We start from the raw sequence: 23174 nt of genomic DNA on the forward strand, positions 1-23174 counted from the left end.
TGTTGAGCCACTTACCATTTGTGCTGTGTTTTGATCAGTTGCTTTTGTTCTCATACTTTAAATTATGAATGGGTGGTTGCAGCCATGGTGTTTTCATAGGTTTCTTTGCTCCTCAAGTCATCTTTGTCTATGGTACAGCTTTGACTTTTTTCCTAATGTGTATTGGAGGAATTCTGAGCAGTTTTCTGGGAAAATATTCTTTAGTTGCCAGTGCCCTAATGATGCATCTTTAAGGCATCTTCCTCCAATGTTATTGAATGTTCATTCAAAGACAATGAAACATTCTGCTCATGCCATTGAATAGTGCTCTTTGTGCTGCACCATAAGCAGATATTTATGGGGTTTATTTTGAACTTTAAACACCAACTTGGCTTACCTACTAAGAAACATTTTTTCATTGGGTCTTAATTTATGATTTATCTTAAGACTGGATATTCCAAAATAACAGCTGGTATATCTTTTGCTCTGCATAAACTTGTTTACTCTTGCAACTCTGTATTAAGTAGGAATTTCCTGAAATCAGAGGTAGTTCTTAAGCTGTCTTTTGTTGATTCCTTGAGGAGCTTTATGTTCTTGTACCACTGGAAACATGTTAAGGAGTTGGGGCATAACTCCAGTTTTTCCAGATAGTAGTAGTCAAGCATTATCTAGCAATTCCAACTCTTTTCAAGCAGAATCTTTATTTGTCTGTGAAGTACTGCTTGAAAGGCTGTTGCCTTATCTAATTAAATATTCCAATCATTAATTTCACTTATTTTTGAATTTGTGTTTTAATTGCCTGCTGTTTTGGTAATAATACGCAATTGTTTAGGGCCCATCCATTTGCTGGAATTGAATTAATGTTTAAGCCTTCCTGCCAAAGTATAGTAATAAAAAAATAATCCCACACACACCTTTCTTCTCATTAATACCTTTCACCTCATGTCGACATACAAAACTAATTTTCTTAACCTTTCTGCAGTATTCCATAGGAGTATCCAAGGCTTCTTCCATGAAAAAACACATCTCCTCTGATATAAAATTGAGTTATGCTATTTTCTATATATTTTTATTTTCTTCTAGTTATTATTAATAGTTATTTTTTCCCTTGAAAAGCAAGCCTGTATCCAATATGCCAGAATCCGTGTGGAATGTACGTGCAGAAATGGCGTGGGTTGCATTCTGGTGTGTGTCACTGCCACCAGCCTGCAGTAATTCTGGGGGGTGATGTTGATCACACAGCTTAGTGTGCTCTGAATCACCAAGTCTGCTCTTCTGTCTGACCTACAGCTGCTGCAAAGGCATTTCAAACCTACGTGTTCCATTTTTTCCCAAACATGAATATACTGTGACCTAATATGAATTTCAAAATCAAGCCTCTCTTTTTTGCACGTGGTCAGGAGCCTCTTAACGCTTTAAAGCTAAGTCTTTGCTGCAGAAACAAAGTTGATTTCAGTGCCAATATTGAATTGCAACTGTGATTTGGATGGAGCAGGTCTGCAGCTGCTCAGCTGCTGGTGCATCACATGGTTTGAGCACTGATAACAGGGATGAGGAGAAAGGGCATTTGCAGCTCTTACTATGACTTGTCTTCCTTAGTACACCCACCCTGAAAAAAAGGTTGCAGCAGTTACCAGTATCAGCTGTTGCAAAGGAAAGCACAGGAAATTTACTGAGAAACATTAACTGTTCATCAGTTTGACAGTGTAAAGAATGATCTTCCCCTTCTACTTTGTAGGTTTGGAGAGTAGAGTAGGTTTGCAATTGTAAAATGAACGTATTAAACCTTTATTATATTTTCTGAGAAGAAGGGGTATTAGACAAAATCTGTCAATTACCATGGGAGGTTGTGAGAGTTTTAAAAGACCTTGTTTCCACTTCAACTAGTTCATGAAAAGAAATTACCTTCTTTCTAATAGCATTCATAAAGATTATAATCTGTATAATCTTGTCATGCCATGATCAGAGGCAGTTTGGTTAACTGTCTTATAAAAGCATCATCCGCAGCAACGTAGTCCATTGTTCAGCATTAGTTACCAACTCAAAATAAGGTGCCAATCTCCAGTGTGTTTTATCACTGGGGCAGCTGCCAAAATAGATGAGATTTCAGTAATAATTTCTACAAAGTAAAACATCAGTGGGAACATTAGTTAAGTGTGACACCATCTGAATGAATACATTCTGAGCTTCAGAATAATCAAGTGATATTCTTTATTATACACATAGTGAGCAATTTGGATACAAAAATATCTCTTGTGGTAAAGTTCTGTTGTATTTCCTAAAAATTCATTTCAACTGCAGAAAGCTGAAATTGTGAAAAGCATAAACATGATGTTGTATCTGCAGTTTGAATATTGATAGTTCCTTTCTAGTTCCCATGTTACTTGGGCAGATTTACATCATCTTTGTATGCCTGCTTCACTGCATGTCAGTTATGAGGGACACTTGTGTTAGGGCATCCTTTAGAGATACAGATTCTGGAAATGCCAGGAAATAATTGAAGTACTACTTGCTGGCATTGTGCCTACCTGAAAAAAAACCTGATGGACATAGGGGATAACAGTTTTCTCACATGGGTTTAAATAGCTACTGAGTATATTCTTTCTGTCCTTTTGGTAAGGAAATAGGATTTATCAGGAACATTTTCAAGCCTCAATTCTGCTTTGCTGCTCATCACTCTACCATTGGGACCTTTTGATTTTCATCATGAAGAAGGAACAGAGCCACTGAATGTGAAGCTGATTTGCAACTGATGACAAGTGTTATATGGAGAAGCCAAAATTTCAGGGGACAAGAGATCCAGAAGGTGACATAGGATTTTTGGGTGGTAGCAGAGGATGAGATATTTGAATGAAGTGCTGTTTCTATGGGATGGGGGAAGACTCAGTAGAAAGCTGGGACAGTATGTCCACAGTCCAGTAGGACAGCTGCTTCTGCCACTAGAGCAGCAGTAGAACTTCCTAAGAAGTCGTGGGAATGCCTTCACCACAAAATCGTGCTGTTAACTGGTGCCTGAATTTTGAGAACTGGGCGATTTCTTGCCAGAGGTGTAACTGCATCCTAGCAAACCAAGCACAGCACTGCACACACCTCCATTGAACCTGTGCTGCAGGGAGTGGCTCTGGAGCAATTAACAGCCTGGGAAAGAATCCTGCTACTCTGCCATCTAAGCAGGTTCCCTACTGCAGCCTTGGATAGGATGTTCATGATCCAATGGCCTGGGTTTTTTAATGAAAAATGGTCAGTTGTTTTTTGATTGCAATGCAGAGAAAACCTTGCAAGATTAGACAGAAGGGGAAGCAAGAGTGCTGTGTTGCTTTTGTTATTCTCTAAATTGTAGCTCATTATTATTATACTCTATTTTACTCAATCATTATGCTCTGAAATGGACAATAAAGATGAAGAATTACTGTTTGTTATGCTGTATGGTCTCCAGAGTGCAGTTCTATTTGTTTTTGTAAAGAAAGTTTTAGTTTGCTGGTGTGATAGATCCTTACTAGTTTTGTTATATCTCTGAATTATAAACTAAGCTTGCTTAAGATATACTGTCTTCTGCAAGGTCTTCTTTTTTTCTTCTTTTTCGTTCACAAGATTAATATTATAAGCAAAACTTAATTATGCACTTCTATGTTAAGCTAGGACATCAACAGCAGTCTCCTGGTTTTGGTTGGGATAAAGTTGATTTTCTTCCTGGTGGCTGGTGCAGTGCTGTGTTTTGGATTTAGTACGAAAATAATGTTGATAACACAGAGACATCTTGGTTGGTGCTGGGCAGTGCTTACCTGAGGTTCAGGACTTGTCAGATTCTCATGCTCTGCCAGTGAGCAGGTGCACAAGAAGCTGAGAGCCGGGACAGCTGACCCGAACTGGCCAGAGGGATTTTCCATACCATGGAACATCCTGCTCGTTGTAGATATTGGGGGAAGTGACTGAGCAACTGTGTGTTACTTAGTTTCCAACTGTGGTTAAACCACAATACATAGTAAACAATTACTCTTATAACCTTCATTGACATCAGAAAGGCTGTTTATGTATAGGTAGAACTTTGTGATAGTGTCGGGGCAGTCTGCCAAGGCATCAAATGATTTTTCAGGAGGTTTTACATATTTGGTTTTGTTATTATTCTTTAGAATATCTTAAAGTAGACTTAGACTAGATATAAGGAAGAAAGTTTTTATGATGAGAGTGGTGAAACACTGACACAGGTGGTAGATGTTCTGTCTGTGGAAACATTCAAGGCTGGGTTGGACAGGGCTCTGACATCCTGGTGTAGCTGAAGGTGTTCGTGCCCATTGCAGGGTGTTGGACTGGGTGACCTTTAAAGGTACCTTTTAACCCAGACTATTCTTTGCTTCTATGCTGGTGAGCCTTACACCTTTGGATGTAGGATGATTTTCTTCTATCTCATGGGATGGGGTGGAATGATGTTTGTTCCCTCTACTTTCACCCTGCTCCACTCACACCTCCCGTGACAGTTTCAGAAGGAGTCTCCAATGCAATCAATGCCTGAGGGCACCAACACTTTTTGCATAATTTTTTATTTTAGAGAGATGAGAACTTTATTATGATGAAATTGTTTTCTTGGCTTCTCTACTGTGTTTTACCAACTGCAGCAGAACTGTGTGTATGAAATTCATGTTTGATTTGACCTAATAGTTCATCCATCAGTGCACTGTGGGATTAGTGTGAATTACAGGCCAACAGAGACAAATGGAGACAAAACATTGTACTTGATCAGTTGCAGAGAACTGTCGTGTTGAGGATCAAGAACCCTCTCTTGTAGGAAAGCTGGTATTCAAAAGCTGTGAATTTCTTGAGGTCGATTTGAAGTGGTACCGATGTAAGAAAACACTCAGCTTTGGTTTGAAATTTAAATGTCAGCTTTTAAAATAACTTTTTAGAAGAAAGTTTCTGATTTCAGAAACTTCTATATTGCTAATGAAATCTTTATATTTGGTCTACTTCTGCTATTCCTTATAACAGTGAAATTCTGGATAATTAATCTTGGCTATGAATTATTCTGTAGCAAAATTTGTTGTCTTAGAGATATCCCATGTCACAGAAGGGTTAGAAGGAGTAAATGGGCAAAAGCCTGTGCTTGAACAACTAAAGCAACAGGTAAAGTGTTATTAGTGAAATACAAGTGATATTCTTACCTAATGAGTCAATATGATCTTAATATAGCAAAGTGTTGGTATGAGCTACAGAGTGACAGGATCTGTGTAATGGAGGGGCTTTTACCAGTGACTGTCACTGCTCGCACCACCACTTTGGGGGATGAAGTCAAGGAGAATCCTGATAGCTGGAAAAGGCCATGTGCAATGTAAAAGTCACGCCTGACCACGGGCTGTGACCGAGAGCAGCTTCCCAGTCCTGCCCGGCTTTGCGGGACGGATGCCAAGCCCTGGTGTGGGAGGGGACGGTGGCGGCCGGGCTTGGTGGCCCCGTGCCCCCTTCCCCTGCCCTGGGCCCCCTCCCGCAGCACCCCTGGGGATAAATGCTCGCCGGCGGCGGTCCGCCCGTGCCCGTGCGATGGAGGCGGCGGGTGGGCGGGCGCTGCTGGCGGCCGTGGGGCTGCTGTCGGCGCTGAGCGCGGCGGGCACGCTGTTCCTGCTGGCGCAGTGGCGGGAGCTCGGCGCGGCGCTGCGGGAGCTGGAGGCGGTGCGGGGGAACGGCTCCGTGCGGGGGCTGCCGGGCGAGCCCGGCCCCGCCGCCCCCGCCGCCCGCACCAAGCGGAGCCGCCGCGGGGAGCGCGGCCGCGGCACCGTGCGAGCCGAGAGCGACGAGATGCTGATGATGCTGACCTACTCCATGGTGCCGGTACGGCCCCGCCGGGATTGGGGTGCCGCCGGGGGATGGGGGATTTGGGGCAGTCGCTGGTCCCAGCTGTAGCCGGAGGATCCCGCCAGCCCCGCGGTTTGCCCTGCCGGGGCCGTCCCGCTCCGGCCGCGGCGGGGTTTACCTGGAGCGAACACACCCACCCGGTGCTTGGAATCTCGCACCAGAGGTTCCTACTGTTGTCTGTAAATGCTGAGACGACAGAGCTGATGGGCCACAGAGCTGAGGTTGCCCTTAAACTTTACAAGTCGAAGTTACACAGACAAATGGAGGGAACTTTTGGATTTCGTGTAACTTCAAAAACTTAGTTGCAATAAGTCAGTTTCTAAGTTATCAGTTTCCAAGGTTTCAGGTTTTTAAAACTAACACCACAAGCAGAACCCCCCTGTGTTTTCTGCTGTTCAGCATCTCACTGCAAGGTACAGGACATCACTTTATCAGTGAAATTTCATTTGATTTGATTTTGATTTCTTTGAAATTGATAGTGCTCTTTCAGTAAGGGTTAAATTTAGGGTGGTATTTGATGGGTCAGGAGAACTGTATGTCCTTTCTCTCTGGCAAAACTGGCATAGTTTTTTGCACGTCATTGAAAAGATTATCTTTTCTCAGTAGGAAACAGGTCACATAGCTGAAAAATTTTAAATAGATTGAAAAGCTTTTACGTTCTGAGTTAGAAGAAATGCAAGAAAAATATTGCTATTGAGAGAACCTTAATGGAAATTCTGTCCCAGTAAGGGCTGCAGGCATAGGTCCACAAAAAAAAAGCAAGAGAGGTTAACTCAGGCTCTTACTCGTGTCATTAATATTACTGGTTTTATAAATTATGTGCAGAAAATACCTCTTCAGTAATGTTTTGTTGGTGTGCTTTGTTAATAAATTATTGTAATCATCAGTTCATAATGATAACTACTCCTTTAATATTAGAGTTTACGAGACTGTAGAGCAGAGAGTTTTGATAGTGACTTTTTTGGATTTTTAGTGGCACTTGAATTTGACAGTGGCCATTAAATGTGCTATTTCACTGTCATTAGGTACCACACACAGATTACATTAATTTTATTACCCTCTCCAAATAGAACCAAGCACGTGCTGTGTATTTTAACAGCATGTGACCAGAATATGCACTTGTGCCTTTAAATGTCCACTGTGACTACTGCTGTGTGCATGTGCTTCATTTAAATGTATCCTGCAGGGAGTTGTTGGGGGGTGGTGGTCATGCCTTTTTGTTCTTACAAAGCTCCCATCAAACATTTTTCTGGCTGCTGCTCAGAGGAGTGTGTGACTGTGTGCAGACTCACTTGCTCAAGGGGAAAAAAGGTGCCCTTAGAAAAATTTTCAAGCACCCCCTCCTCCCACTCCTGCATTTCTGTGTTTTGAATATAACTCCCACTAAGTTAATTTCAAGGCTTGACTACTTTTGTACTGTGAGACAAAGTTCCTCAGAGTTGGTGAGATGACCCCTGTTACACTGGTGGGTCTTGGAACAACGTTCCAGCCCCTGCTGAATGTGGGCCCCGAATGGAGGTTTTGCCTGAGCGGGTTCTCTCTTGTGGTGGAAGCACCAATTTCTGCAGGTGTCAGTGTCCCACTGCTCACGGAGATCTGCTGTGGCCACTGCTCAAGGATCTTTAAAATAACCTTAGGCATCAAGCCCCATATTTTAGCTTTGATAACATGAGTATATTTTTCGTTCTGGGCCTATTGTTTCTGTATTTGTGTTTACATATACTTATTTTGTAAGAAAATAGGAAATTGGCAAATCTGTTGGTGCAGAAAGACTGACACAAAGGTAACAGTCCAGTAGGTTTCAAAGTGTGATTTAAGACAGTGCAAGAAGTGGTGGCTTATGGGGGCTACCAATTATCTGAGTAGTTGTTGCATAGTTTAGTCTTCTTTCTTTTTAATTTTTTTCAGTTTCTTTGTGAGAAAACTTAATTTCTAGCATTTGAATAAGCTACTTTCATTTGTAGCTTTTCTTAGTGATGATGCTGGCTGATTGAACAGTCTACTCATCTCTCATTGCTAAGCTGGAGGTTCTGATATAGTCTATTTGCACTTCCTGAGTGCCATGTCCTTTTAATTGTCACCTGAGTTGCACTGAATGGTAAAAGTAGTGCTGCTGAGGTAATTGGAGGGCCCCAAAGCAAGTTGTGATCACTTCATCAACCTCAACAGAGCTATTTTAATTAAAATGCAGTTAGAATTAGAGTACACATGGACAATGTATATTTTACAAATTAGAAGGTAGGAGACAAGTATTTTTGAGGAGTGTGAGGGGAAAGAGAACAAGTCTGATATTCAAAACTGGTTAGCACTTTTCAGCTAATTTAAATTGAATCTAAATTTCTAAATGTAAGAGCTTTTCCAGTCCAGTCTGGAATCCAGTACCTTCACAGTATGTGTCAGGCAGAACAGGAACCCATTCTCAAGTATGGTTTGGTTTTTCAGGAAAAGAATCCTTGCCATCAAAATAATTGTCCTTTCTTTGAGTCTGTTAGATTTGTCAGCTGAAACTAATGATGCATTAATTTTAAAAATTATGATTGACAGTGGCAAATAACCTTTCTAGGATTAAACTTCAATCTGCCTTTCAGATTGCCTTGCACTTATTTGTTCTGTCCTTTGGGACTAGTGTATTCCATTATTTGTAAATAGAGTAATTGTACAAAGATGAATAAATGTGAAACTCTTGGTAAATGGTTCATAAATTATTATATATTGCACAACCCTGAAGTAATGACCTTTTTATTTCCTGGTTGTAAACATTAGACTTTCCCACAAAAGAGCTGAGGCACTGTCAGTGCACATGTTCACGATATCCTTATTTCTGCTGGTTGTTTTGATGAGTTGCAAAATATTTTAGAGTGTTGACTCTCAGCATGCAGGACATGTAAAGTGAATATTTGCCCAGCCAAGAGCCGTGTATTTTGTAATGATGACTTTTTAATTGATACATTTTATTCCACTCTAGATTAAGAACATCTTTATGAATGTGTCTTCCAGCTTGGTTTTATAAAGTCTGTCATGGTTGTGATGAATTATTTTGAGTGGATGAAGGTCCATTTCAAATTTGCAGATCTTGGTTATTCAAAGATAGGAAATCACTTATTTGGAACATAGGACACCTTTCTGCCTTAATGTGCCATGTTGAAAAAGTTTCCATCATTTGATGCAAATATAAAATAAAATTAATGCAATTTTTATTGGCTGATGTTGGCTTTTAATACATGTTTTAATACATGTTTTACAGTAATGTGTGAAATTTCATGACTAGATGATGTACGGAGTTGTCTGGCCAATATTTTATTCATATTTTCAGTAAGGATTAATATGAGGTGTACTGAACAGATGCCTAAGAGAGAAACAATCTGATGAGGTGGATGGTGTTACAGTGTTAAGGTAATTCTGAAAAGTTTATTCTTATTAACAAAGTGGCCAGTTGTATCTTTGTTTTTGAAATTATTTCTGTAGGTAAAGTGAACCAGACACTTTTATGAAATACATTGTTTTCAACTTTACTTTCTTTGCAATATTAGGTCCGAGTGATGGTGGATTTATGTAACAGCACAAAAGGGATATGCTTAACAGGTATGTTTTTTGCCTTAAGCACTGCACCTCTGTGACCTTCAGGAACACAGAAATACAGTGTTTTCAAAGAACCTGAGGTCAATAACTGTGTCAAAGAACTATGCTATTTACTCTATCAGAATTTTGAAAAAAAGGTACTAGGTGACACTTTGGGACTTATCTGTACCCATTTAATACAAATGCTGGAATTTAAGGAGCTCTGCTGATGTTACTTGGAACTATTTCTTTTCCATGTAATTTTCATAAACAAATCTCTCAGACTTGGGTGTTTAAAATACTAACTGAGGTTTAATCATGGTATTTTTGTGTATGCCACACTTGAAACCTAACATGGGATGAACATAGGTGGTATAGAAACCCACTCCTGTTGTTGAAACTGCAGTGGAGCAGTGGGACTTGGATGAGCACCTTGTCTCAGCTACATTGGACCCATGGCTACAGGATGTTTCACATCTTACCAGGGAGGAGTGGAGCAGCTCATGGTTGGGACAAGAAAAGGTGTGAGAAGTTTTGATGTGATTTGGTGAGGAGCTCAGGGAGCAGCCAATTTAAGAGCAACTGTCCAGCTTTGAAGTCTATCACAGAATCAGTCATGTTATTTTTGAAAAGTAGATTAGGAAGAAGTCAATTTTTTATGAGTTAAAGATGCTTCATTTGCTGTCTGATTTGAGTTTTCAAATGGCTATAAGGTCCATTTGACTCCACTGATTCAACACAAATGAGAATTACATAGTACACACAGACATCAAATACTGCTTCTGAAGCTGTAGGTCAGTTCTGATTGTAACAGACTGAAACACAAACAGTCTAAAAGTTTGCTTCTTTGGGCTTAGGACTTGTAAATTCACATTACTGAGTGCCTTCTGTACCTTCTTGTCTCTGAACACCATTAAATGCTTGGCTTTCTCTGCTATAGGCCCTAGTGTCATTTGCTGCTTTTCAAGCACCTTTCTTATCTATTTTTTGCTTATACAAAGAGCCTCAGTTTTGTGGATGAGGAAGTAAGTGAATGCACTAATAGGATGTAACACTGTAGTGTGGAAAAAATGGCCATTTGCTAGAGAAATGGCAACGATGTTAACTGATGTTACTGCTTGTACTGATTAAAAGGGATAATTGTTATAATGGTATTGTAAGATGGTTTTCACTTTACTTTGTAATTAATGCTGAAAATGGTCATCTTTAGGGAAATCTAATAATTACTGTTATTTTCTGTTGTAGACAGTTTTGCTGAAGCAAGAGTACTTTGGCTGGATAACAATGTTCACAGAACTAATTTGGTTCTTTAATTGCAACTTCCACCTTTCTTCGTATTCTGCTAAAGCTTTTTTTTTTTTATAATGTGTACTGAGTATCATGGAAGATAAATCTTATTACAGAAACATCAGAAACATTTTCTCTTTTAGTCTTGCTTTACTTTTGCCTGCTATGCTTGCTTCTCATTAGGGCCCTTTATCTGAGCTATGTCAGAGACATTAAGACATTAAGGTTTCAGTGTTGTTGAATACCTGAAGTGAGTTCCAGTTCTAATGCACCAAGCAGTTTCTGTGGGAAGCTCAATCCAGGCTGGAGAACAATCACATGTGAAAAGCCTGATTGGGATTTAGATGTAGTTAATAGGAATGATGCAATCTCCCCTCCCCAAACATTCCCTTCCCCCTGCCTTTTTTTAAAATTTAAATAGCCTGAGTCCTGAGTGGCAATGAAATATCTGTAAAACACAGAGCAGTGTGGCATGTGGTGTATTTTTAACAAGATTTTTAATCGTCCCATTCAGCAGTATTGCAAAGCTACTAATCTTCTGCTATAACAGGTTGTTGGAGAACACTTAAGTGAAGGAAATGTAATAACTGTTAAGTGCCTTGCATCCATGGCTTTGTGCAGGCACTGAAGCCCCTGACAGTGAGATTTCACTGTAGAGGTTTTTTGTCAAACCTTTATCAACTGAAATCTGAAAAAAGCAAAATGTGCATATGTAATTGTGTTGAAGGATTCTCTTTCACTAAGTCTGAGCTACTGCTAATGCTCAGATAGTTATTTATAATACAAAGCAGTTAAATAGCTAGATGTTAATTTTGAAATTTGAGGAGTTTTCCTCCCCTTTTACTGTTCTGATCTAATGGTAATCAGTTCAATTTGGAATTGCTTTGTTTTCTTGGTGGGTTAAATTCACCATTTCTTCCTGTGTTGTTTTTTTTTTTTTCTTACTGCAGGCCCTCCAGGTCCCCCAGGTAAGATACTTGGATAATTTCAGTAACATTTTGAGGTAATTAAAACAGTTGCTGCTACAAAATGTTGAAATGTAGAAATGCATCTTTCACAACATACTTTTCCTTTTCTATTTAGCATGAGGGAAGGTTGAATGCCTGCCTTTATAGTTTTTGTATATAGGTCAGCTCGTGCCCCTTCTGAGGCAGGGGAGGTTTTAGAAATTCTAATTTTCTAGTGAAGGGAGTAGAATATTTAATCAAAACCAAATGGAATTAAGAGTGCTTAAGTAGCATTTAGTTGAAGAGAGGAGGCTATATATTAAAAAACTCAGAATAAACAGATATTGTAATTTAACATCTCTTTAAAAATATTGATTACTGACTACACACTTCCCCCATAGCTTTTCCTCCTTTCTTATTTAATTCTCTCTCCCTGTTCTCACTCAAGTGTTGCTGTATGAATGTGTACTTGCTTTCTTTGTGTGCTGCTTTACCTGTGAGTCTGCTTAGAGTAGTTCTCTGTATCAGAAAAGTATGAGTTATGTTTTTCCAGGTTTCAAGTATATATATAAAAACATACTGCATGTAAATATAGTAGATTTGAGGATAAATTGCATTTAGCAGTGAAAATTCAGTTGTGCTCTTTGGTTTCATCAGGGCCTCCTGGACTTGATGGACTGCCTGGCTACAATGGATCAGATGGAGTCCCAGGCATACCAGGACAAAAGGGAGAACCAGGACTAAATGGAAAAAGAGGAAAAATAGGTATTTTTTAAATGGTTATTTTAAAAAAAAAATCATTTTTTTTTTTACTGCTATATTCAGATGTTCTTTCTTGTAGACCTTTGTACAGGGAGAAGGGTTTCAAAGTTTACAAAGAAGGTGCATGTTACAGAATTCTGTAACATTCATTGTCTCATACTAAGCTTTGGCAGATTGTTCAGACTTACTCTACAGTTCTTGGTACTAAAATGCTTTTTATTTCTAGGTCTGCCAGGACCAAAAGGTGATCAAGGACAGAAAGGAGAACCTGGAGAAATGGGTTTACCTGGCAAGGATGGTATGCCAGGAGTAAAAGGTGCAAGAGGAGCCAAGGGGGAAAAGGGGGATGCAAGCAATGATGTGATATTAGAAGGTATGAAGAAGTGCTCTTGGGAGTTCTCTTGCAACAGTGTGCTTGACAGAAAAAGATACCTTCCACTTCTGAAGCGTGAATGTGATGTGCAAGAGCAGGGCCAACCAGTGTAAATATGGTATACACACACAGTGAAGTTTGAGTATTGCTGTGCCCAGGAGATTGTTCTCTTTGTAATGCAAGTCTTCACAAAAACTTTTCTGCTTGGGCTTTAGGCTGAGGTGTTTGTGAACTCCACCCTTTCCAATACACTTCCAGACAGCTGACCTTCTCCTGCTTTTTCTTTCAGTGTGGTTTTATTTCTCTATTAGAAAATGAGGATCAGATATCCACTCAGGAATACATGAAGCAGCCAAATATAAACTGTGTAAAATTATAGCAATGTAGCATCTGAAGTTGAGGTCTTAGAATACAGTGAGTAAAAGGCAGCAGTGCTTTACAGCTCTCTAATGTGCCTGTAATCCAGACAGATAAAATGCACTGATGACCTACACCTTGTGAAATTCTTTATGGTTCAGCTTCCAACAACCAGCATTCCAGTGTGTATTGCACCGTATTTCTGTACTCAGAAACCTCTTAAGAAAGAGAGAGGCTGTTTTAGAGATGTCTCCAAGTCTGCCACATGGTTCTCTGCAGGTTGCCTGTTGTCTGTGCAAGGCCTGTGACAGGACTCTGTTTTGTACACAGGTGCAAAAGGTGAGCCTGGACCACCAGGGCCCCCTGGACCACCTGGACCCCCGGGGCCTCCAGGTAAACGTAAAGGTAAAGCTAAAGCAGAGCTCCAGGAGAACACATGCAGCAGCACATGCACAGGTTAGTTCTCCCCAGTGTTCTTTTTTTGTATTATGAACTAGTTCAAGATTAAAACATTGCTTCAAGTGTCACAAAACAGTAAGCACAGGTTTAATTTTGCTTGGCATCAGTAAAACTGCAAACTGAAAGCTGAATATACATTTAAGTGTTTTACTGAAATATGGCTTGAATAAGGCAGCAAGTTACCACCTGTACAATATTAGTCTTTTCATTGTGCTATGCTAATGGTCAGGCAAAGCGTTTAAAAATACTGTTTTTCTGTTAGATGGGATACATATGGAAAGTATGAGAAATGCAGTCAAAATTTTTGGCTTTTAAGTGCTGACTCTTTAATTTTACATGTAAATACATCACCCTGATTCTGGATATTGAAGTATCTGAACAGAACCCAGAGGCACTCCCTACAACAGAAAGTAGAGAGCTGGAGCAGAAATCTCATCCTATTTGAAGTTCAGAAAGGCATGAAGTACTACAGGAGATAATTGGGCCATTTGCTCATGTGGCCTCTTCTCAAGTGTTGAAGCAGCCTGAAGTGCTTTGCAGGATAAGCCTTCTGATGGATTTATGATGGATTTGAAATCTCAGTGTGCAAATGGGAGTTACAGTCAAATACCTCTGCAAAGATGAGATCTTCCTCAGAGCTTTTATGTTTTATGACTTAGTAAGCCATGAGATCTTATTACCAAAATTCAAAGAATAATCCAGTTTTTATAATTAAATATTCATATCCTTTTCAAGGAAAGAGAATACACATACTGATTTACAACTGTAATTAACTTATTACATAAGAATACAAGACTGGTTTCTTCAAATTAAATTTTGAATTGGGTAAAACTTTTTTTTCTTCAAAAAAGAGAATAATTAGTTGAAAGCTCGGGTGTATTTTTTCTCAATGGTACTGTTAGTGAATTCTAAAAGAAACAAAACATCTCTACTCCAAACTGCCTTGCTCCATCCCTCCTCCAACAGACCAAATCAATAGTTTTAATGTCTTGTAAACTCCACTAACTCTCAACCAGAACATTTTATGATAGGAATCAGTAGGACATTTGTCTTGTTTTTTTGATGGAAAGAAAGTAATGAAAATTTCCCATAGGAGTCTCTGATTGAAAACTGTCTTTTTAATTTGAGTTGCTGTCTGATTGATGCAGCTGAAAGGCCCTCAGAGTACTGCAGCTATTCTCAAACACAAACAGTACACTCAGCTTTGCTGCACTGACCTGCTCCCTGACTGCTCTGCAGCCTTGGATAAAGGGAACCTGTACAGGGAACCGCTCATCCAGTCAACTGCATCTGTCAGACTCAGCCCAAGAAAATTAACTTGTGCACTGCAATTGACGATTTCTGCTGAGTGGGTTCCTTTTTTGAGATATTCTGACAGTATTTTGTGATCAGAAGCTGGAAAGGATCCAGAGGGATTGGTAGATTCCAGCTATAGGGCACTGAGCTTACCATGGTTGGGTTGACTGTTTAGGCCTTTTTTGGAGATACACTGTGATCGCTTGCAAACTTTCAATGTCATTTCACCAAATGCCTTAGATAAAAGGATGGGAGAAATACATCTTGTTCTTGCTTCATGTTGGAGTAGTTTTCTTCTGCATGAGCAAAGAGAGGACACAACCTAAAGGAAAAAACAACAATTCAGTATAATCTGTCCTTTCTTTCCTCAATGTCATGGTGCCCTTTCAGCACTACTTTATTTCATATTTTTACTATCTTTCTCACTTAAATTTCATCATGGATCTGTAAATCCCAGAAACATGTGGCAAAGAAACAAGAAGAATATGTGTCTAAAAAAATTTGCAACCTGTATATCAAGCAGTGTGCAATATGTAAGGAGATGAAAGTTAAGAATGGAATTAGAAAACAAGGTTACAACGAAATAAGGATATCTTCAGCAAAAAGCTGAGAACTGTTCTCTGTGGTTATTCCTGCTAAGCAAACTGAAATGTGTCGCGTTGTTTTAAGGGCAGAAGACGTACCTGGTTTTACAGAAAAAGGTCCATAAATAATTCATTTCAGGCCTTGTTTTAATGGTAAACTCAAAGGGAAAATCCAACCAATGCTCCTCATGCTGTTGAGGGGTGGGCAAAAATGTTTTCAGGTCTTTGTTTCTAATGTGAAACATTTCTATGCCTGTAAGTATCATAATGCATCATTTCCTTCAGTCTTTCACACTGCTGCTTCTGTGGCATGGGTGGCTGAGCTGCAATCTTATGCATCTTTGTGCTCAGTGTATGTGTTAGTGCTTTATTGCTGTCTTGGGCTGGAGTGTGGCTATCTGGGAATGATGCTTTTGAGTTTAACAATCACTCATTCCAAGAAAATGTTTTTGGTATTACTGTGAAAACAGCCGTTTTCCAGCTACCTCAGTTGTGTAAAGTTATCTAAGGAAAAAAGGGCAACTGTCTTTCTAAGCAGCTTCTCAGGAATTCATAGCTAAGGAATTAAATCTGTTGTTTTAATTAGTTACTCCTCAAAGTTCACTGTCAGCCCGACAACCTCAAGGAAACAAACCAACCCAAACATTTCATTTCCTTGAGAGGAGTGAGAGCAAATCTTTCCTAATCTCACTTTTTGATCAGACCAACCTAAGCAGACTTTTTTCTCAGGTGAAACAAAATCCCTTTATTTTAGTGGAGTCACTGATGTGCACATCTGTCATATGCATGTCAAACAGAGAAATGTCTATTGTCTGTCATGTCAAATAGAGAAAAATGACATATTTTACCATTTCTCCCTCAACTCCAGGTGAGTGTGCTGTACCAAATGATGACACCCTGGCTGGAAAAGCTGAAGACAGAACCCCTGGTCCTTCAAAAAAACCTGGTAACCTGCTGCAGAGCATGACTAAGTGCTACTTGCTGTTTTAGTGTCACAGATCATGGACATGTGCTTTTTTTTCTATTAGAATGCATCATAACATCTGTGGGAAGTCCTGTTCACTTTGTCAGCGTTCAGCAAACATTTGGAACTTGGATGCGGGAGCCTGCAAATATAAGTGATGAAAGGATTTGGCTTACCATGCATTTCTTAGGTATTTTTAGTAGTAGTCATAGTCAAAAATCCATTGTTATACTGGCACTGCTTCCTTAATCCCTTCAAACTAAAGTAATAAGTGTAATGGGGTTTTACCCATATCTTTTTCAGAGTATTTTCCATATTACCTGTATAAAACTTGACTATAAATATGGTTGTAGGCATTTGTAGTTTCAGACATCTTGAGAGCCAACGTCAGATTTTAAAAATAGTTTGAAGTTTTCAGTTTATTTTTTTTTTTAACAAATCCAAATAGAAATGCCTGTTGATCATGGTGTTTTATTCTTTTCTTTCAAGAGTTTCTCTTTTCTATGGCTTTACTTCCCTAAATTGTAGCTAGGAGTTTTGCCCTTTCATTTAGCCAGCATGAAAATGAATCAGTTTCTGCAGTAGCTACATTAAGAGCATGAAAATGCCCAGGACCTAAGTGGAAAAAGGAAATATTTCTACATATATATCAACTGTGTTTGGAATGAAGGTCCATTAAGTCTGTGGAAAACAGGCTCTTGCTCATCTCCTATATAGTTTTTTTTTTGTGTGTCTCTGGATTACTTCTTCACATTTCAGCAAGATGAATCATTATTGAAAACACACATACAATTGTTACCTGTCAGATTGATTGAGACTGACTTTTACTGAAGACTGAATTTTAGAATAGAGATTTCAAAATTAGATGAACCAGATGATAGTCCTTTATTTTTCTCATGTTTTCCCTTTTGTTTAGGAAACTCTATAAAAGAATATGAGAATTCCAATGCCTTGCTGAATGACAGCTACAGGATCATTAACATCACGGGATTCTTTTATGGATGTGGTCATGCAGTACAAAACAATCATCTGTACTATCAGAAGGGAGGAACCAATGTCATTCTGAAGTAAGTCAAACATAGTTGTCTTAAAGCAAGTGATGGTGTGGAAGGAGGAGCAGTGGGTTAAAGTGACAGAGGTGAACCTCAGAAAAGCAGACAACTTTCCTTGTACTGTTTTGTGTTTCTTTTTGATCCTAACTAGAATAGGAAGAATGGTGGAATGGCTCAGAACTCTTTCCAGAATAGAAAAACTCATTCTTTACAATCTGTAACTACAGTGTGGGCCACCAGCCTTCCATTTGTGTGTGCAGATGCAGCAAAAGGAGGGAAATTGGGAGGGTAGCCCAGGTCCACTACTCTGCTGTGACAGTTCTTTGGGCATCAGAGCTGAACTGTGTCTAAGGGGTTCACCTCTGCAGTTACTATGTGGAAGGGCAACTGACAACAGATTTTTCTCTTGGCTATCCTGGGGTCCAACATGTTTCTATTATACATTACATTGCTGTGGGTGTTCTTCAACTTGGATTCTTTCCTGTGTTCATAATTGCAAGAAAGAAATGAAACCTGACTAAGGAATTTGGATATCAGAAAAAGGCATTTGATTTAGAAAAATAACTTGTGCATCTACCTGCACCTGAGTAAGAACTGGTTCAGCTGCAGTCTGGGAGGCACAGGGGGTGGCTCTGCAAGCTGCTCTCCGGGCTGCCGTGTGCTCTGCTCTCGGCTGGCCCGGGAGTGGATGCTGCTGGATGCTGGAGCAGAGGAATGCACTGAGGCACCAGCTGAGGACGTGGTGACCTGGTGAATTGTACATTCCATTGGGGAGGAGTGGCTCCAATGTTTGATTTCCTTGTAATAAGAAGTTCCTACAACTCTCCCGATGTGTGTCCCTGAACTGGAACTGGGAATTACGTCTCTGTTTCGGTTTCTCCTGAGGATAGAGACAGACAATACAAATCAAAACCAAAATCTCACCTTGTGGGAAGAGCCAAAGACAGACAGTCCAAGGGCAAGTGAAAGATTGCGTGTGCTTTCAAGTTCTTACACGACCCTGATGTTTAAGCCAAGAACATTTACTATACTTTGATGTCTTTTCCCAAGCAGGTGTGAGTGCTGCCTTCCTATATTCATGTGGATGCCAAGGAATGTGAGCAAGCTCTGTGGATTCTATAATATTTATTCTGCAAAGACAAGCTCACTTTCTGGCAACCTCCTTTAAATACCTTTAGGCTTTTTTTCTGTAAAAGATCATCACAGTCTAAGCAATACATAGTGATAGGGCAGAGATTCCTCAGCTTTGCTTGGGTACCATTAATTGAGAAATGCTTTCATGTACAGAAGAACACAAACTATTTGTGGAATTTTTAAAACCTCTCTAAGGAGCTGCTGAGAAATGGCCTTTCTGTTCAGTTATTCACTCTGAGATTATTTGTCTTCAGCACAGATTGAATGAGGCACTATGAATTCTATGACAGTGAATTTTATGACAGTGAACTCCTTGAATTTGGGCTACGTAAAAGCTTTCTTTGTATTGATTTAATGGAAGGAATGGGTGAGGATCGGGTTGGCTCATCTTGCAAATGTTGAAAAAATATTTAAAAGGAGTTTCTTGTAATATTTAAAAACTAGCAAAACTAGGTTTGTCTGACCTTTGGCAGATTTTCTCATGATGGTCAGATCCCTGACATTGTTTCGTAACATGCTTTCTCACCTCTGGTATTTTTGGTTGACTTCACTGCTATTAGTGATCAGAAAAGTGTTTGCAGCTTGAGTTCTCTGCAGTTGATGAAAGTGTTACACTGTATGTTGTCATTGACCCCAAGGTGTCAGATGATTAAAGAATTTTGCAGACTGTCCTTGACTGGGGAGCCCAAGAGAATCCCAGGAATGAAACTTCACTTTTCTGCTCCTTTCAGGATTTTCCCATATAACAGGAAAAGACAGTTGTGTGTTGCAGATCTCGCACCTTGTACTTTTCTAATGAATCTTGAGGTGGGTTTTTTCTTGTTGGCTCTTTATAGAAAAAAATCCTGAAGAAAACCTCCATTTCTGAGTGACTATTCCTGTCAAGGCCTGTCCTTCTAGTCCTTGCATGAGGTTATTTACAAACAAGAAGCAACTAATAAGATTAACTGGGTTGACACACATTTCTCAAATCTTCTCCAGCCTTGAAGAGTTCTTTTATTGCACATAAATGCTGCTGGAATATGGAGTTGCTGTAGATGTGAGTTTTCCAAAGCTGAGGGAAAGTATCTAAGTTGGTCATTCTTTATTTTTCTTATGATGATTTTTCCAGTATATGCTATCAATGCCCTTTAGACTGAAAAATTATCCTTCCAGTATTCTTCCTTCTATTATAAGTTCCTGGATCTGAAATGTTCCTGTGATTAAGCCTGTCTTTTCAGAAAACTTGTAAGTGTAGCAGATTCCTGTATTGAGTAACGTTTTTCCTTCCTCTATTGGAAAAATGGAGCTATACAGTTAGATAGAAGTCAGACATGAAATGTGCTTCTTTATAGAGGGCACTATTTAAACAGATTAAATGTTCTCCCCCTGCCTTTGCTAAAGCATGGTGTTATTTGGTGGTTAAATGCTAACTGCAGATGTGTCTCAATGGAAGCTGATTAGCCTCTAGTAGAGGAACACAATTTAGTTGCTCACTGCTGCTGCCCTCAGATTATCATCATCCTAAGGAATTTCAAGGAATGAAAACAACTTTATAGAGATGAAGCATTCAGGCTGTCCTGTTGAGGCCAGCATGAGGTCAGAATTTTGGCTCTGCAAAAGTAGAATTTTTATTCCTTTGATGTCTATTTGACCAAATCACTGTGTTATCTGAACTGTTTTCAGAAGAGGAACTCTAAGACCAGGTGAACCTGCCCAGAATTTAAGCTGCTTTCATCACTCACATTTTCTCCCCTTAGTTCTAGTCAAAAGCAAACTTAGGTACAGATTCCATTTCACAAGTCTGGGCCTTCACTTGGTGTCCAATTCTTTTTCATATCCATTCCTTTTAGTTGCTTCTTTCATCCAAGTGATAATACAGCTCACAGACTAAATAAAGTGAAACCTACCAAAGCAAGTCCATGCTCTTATGCACCTCTCAGATTGGTTATAACTTTGGAATTTTCTCCTAGTGTTTTGGAAGGTTCTTTGAGAACTTAATCTTAAAAGACATCAGAATGGTCCTTGAACTCAAGTGCTTTCAACAACACTTCTATCAGTAGTAACGCACTTGGAATTGCTTCAGCCAACCCGTGTGCATGGCAATGAACTTTAACCCAGTGCACTGAGTCCTCACTGTATCTCATTGCAGATTTGGGCTCGACAGAGCATCGCTGGGCACTCTGCTCATTGAAAATGCCCTACACCACGGGCGCAACTACCTCTTCTCGAACTCCAAGACGTATTTCAACATAGCAGTGGATGAGAAGGGGCTCTGGATTATCTATGCCTCGAGCACTGATGAAAACATAATGGTAGCACATATTGATGAAGAAACGTTTTCAGTCATTCAGCACATCAACACCACGTATCCAAAGTCCAAGGCTGGTAATGCATTCATAGCATGTGGCATTATTTATGTTACTGACACTAAGGACATGACAGTAAGTTTTGCTTTTGATTTACTGCAAGGGAAGCAGGTTGATGCAAGGTTTGAATTACGGTCTTCACAGTCTGTTCTTGCTATGCTTTCATACAGCCTACGAGACAAGAACTTGTACACGTGGGAGAACGGGAGCTTAATGGTGTACCCTGTACATTTTGGGAGATGAAAATATTTTAACATGCCATGTATGGGAGCCATGCTTGTCTAAATAATCTATTTAAAGCTCTGTGACATACACATGTGGGTCTCTTCACTTGGCATCATTTTCTGTTTACTGATGGCGGTTTGTGAGTGTGTCTAAAAGTGAGATCAGGTGCCTTTGTATAAAACACACTTCAGTTACACAGGTCATCTTCATCTTTTTAAAAAATAGCTGTACACTATTGCAGCTGGCAAACAGTTAGCACAGACTTGCTTTTGTTTCTCCCCATTATTAGCTGATAATTGTATCTAATGTACATCGATTATTCCATGGTCATGTGCTCAGCAGGGACTATTTATAACTTTCAGTTGTGATCATCTTCTCTGCATCATTTTCTAGTCAGTGATTATGGTCTAGTATAAATATCTAAATAATGAACTTTTGTGTACAAATACCTTTGTCACTTTCATTTAATTTCCATGGATTCTCAGTGAAGATTTTTTTCTGAACAGAGGCTTACAGCTGTTAAAAATAAGGGGGATGGAAAGAGTTATTTAAATAGAAAAAAAAGCTGAAAAGCTTCCCCTTTAATGAGCTCAATCAACTGTTAATAATCAAAAGCAAAATCCAGCCAAAGTACAAGGAAAATAGGAATAATGACACGAAGTACTGAATATACATTTTGTTTCATAAATGAAGAATTGGCAGAAAAGTACCAAGGTTTAAAATTGAAGATGTAACATTTATGATTAAATTTTCATTTTTAACAGTGTTTGCATTTTGAATGTTGCTGCAGCCTCTTCCTTGCCCCTCACTGTCATGTAAACTATACCATTATAAGTTGTTTATAATTGTATTTAATTATAGTAAGGCATATTTCTAAAATAAAATGTCCCCATATTCATCCATACAAATGAAATCATAAAATGAAGGGTATATGTTTTTGCTGCTATTCTTAGAAAAATAAAGTAGCTTAAGCGGGAATACATGTATTCATCATACTGCTTAATGGCTTAATTTGTTGTTAACCTTAAGTCAGAGACCACATATTCACACTGAAATTTTTGAGAGCTAGAGCTGAGAAATAATAGGAACTTTTTAATTTTGTTCTGGTATTTCAGGTTTCTAAATTCAACATTGGGACATAAATCTCTACTGTTGTTTTGTGTATCTATATTCAAAATCGTGCTCTTGGGAAAACCCCTACTTGAATTTCTAAGCTGTCTGTGCATACTGCTGAAGTTCATGGAGCTCATCCAAATATTTAGAAGCAAAGTGTAATTTAAATCCTGAACTGCACTGAAGTGTTTAATACCTGTGTGACATCCAGACACTGTCAAAGGGATTAATGAATTTGGGAATGTCTGTGCCTGCAGAACCTTGTCTAGCTGAAAAAATTCCTCTGCTGCAGCTAAACTTCAGTGTGTGATACAGTGATGGTTGGGTCTCTTCTCAGCATACCTGCTGTTTTCACTAAGGCCTTGCAGACAAAGAAGAGAGAGATGCAGACAAAACAAAAAAACATAATTAATATTTTGAACTAGTATATGCACAAAAACTCATAGATTAACAGTTCTGTTTATACCTGTATAAAGAATGTGACACTTCACACTCCAGAGCTACAGTTCTATGGGCTGCTTTTGACTTCTGTGGGGTGTGGGTTTTTTTGGTAGTTTTTTCATGTTTATGTTTGTTTGTGGTGTTGTTTTAAAAACTGAGTTGTGGTACTAATAAAGTAAGCTTTTTTGGCTAACCCCTTCTCTAAAAGTCAGCAATATACTTGGGCAAACACAGTTCTAGATAGTGTGCCTATCTTAAAACATTGTGAACTTCTGCATGACGTTGTTGATCAACCTCTTGGAGGAGGAAGGCCAGGAAATTCTGCCTCTTTTCTCAGTGACAGGACCAGCCTGTGCTTCTTGCAGCTATGGAACTAAATCCCGTTAACCTTATGCTTTTCTAGAACAGCTGAAAATAAAATAGTTTTTAGCTCAGTACAGTTTGAGGTCAA

At 39.2% G+C, this 23174-nt stretch overlaps 1 protein-coding gene across 1 annotated transcript; it reads left to right on the forward strand.

Moving 5' to 3' along the window:
- Nucleotides 1-5580: 5580 nt before the first annotated feature.
- Nucleotides 5581-23168, forward strand: GLDN (gliomedin). The gene is made up of 10 exons (XM_051797157.1): nucleotides 5581-5799; nucleotides 9354-9405; nucleotides 11619-11636; nucleotides 12273-12380; nucleotides 12604-12750; nucleotides 13438-13563; nucleotides 16315-16392; nucleotides 16475-16600; nucleotides 17327-17477; nucleotides 20728-23168. Exons 1-10 carry the CDS (start codon nucleotides 5767-5769, stop codon nucleotides 21185-21187), a joined length of 1299 nt encoding a protein of 432 aa, XP_051653117.1. The 5' UTR covers nucleotides 5581-5766; the 3' UTR covers nucleotides 21188-23168.
- The last annotated feature ends 6 nt before the right edge of the window (nucleotides 23169-23174 follow it).

Source organism: Manacus candei, unplaced genomic scaffold (assembly GCF_025592945.1).
Source record: "Manacus candei isolate 608988 ecotype Guabito, Panama unplaced genomic scaffold, ASM2559294v1 h1tg000046l, whole genome shotgun sequence".
Taxonomy (NCBI): Eukaryota; Metazoa; Chordata; class Aves; order Passeriformes; family Pipridae; genus Manacus; species Manacus candei.

Excerpts from the sequence above, each read along its gene's own strand:
- GLDN (XM_051797157.1), top strand. The coding sequence starts at position 5,767 with ATGCTGATGATGCTGACCTACTCCATGGTGCCG. Across the intron at positions 13,564-16,314 it reads ATGCAGCAGCACATGCACAG|GTGAGTGTGCTGTACCAAAT; the intron begins GTTAGTTCTCCC and ends CCTCAACTCCAG. Across the intron at positions 16,601-17,326 it reads GCTTACCATGCATTTCTTAG|GAAACTCTATAAAAGAATAT; the intron begins GTATTTTTAGTA and ends CCTTTTGTTTAG.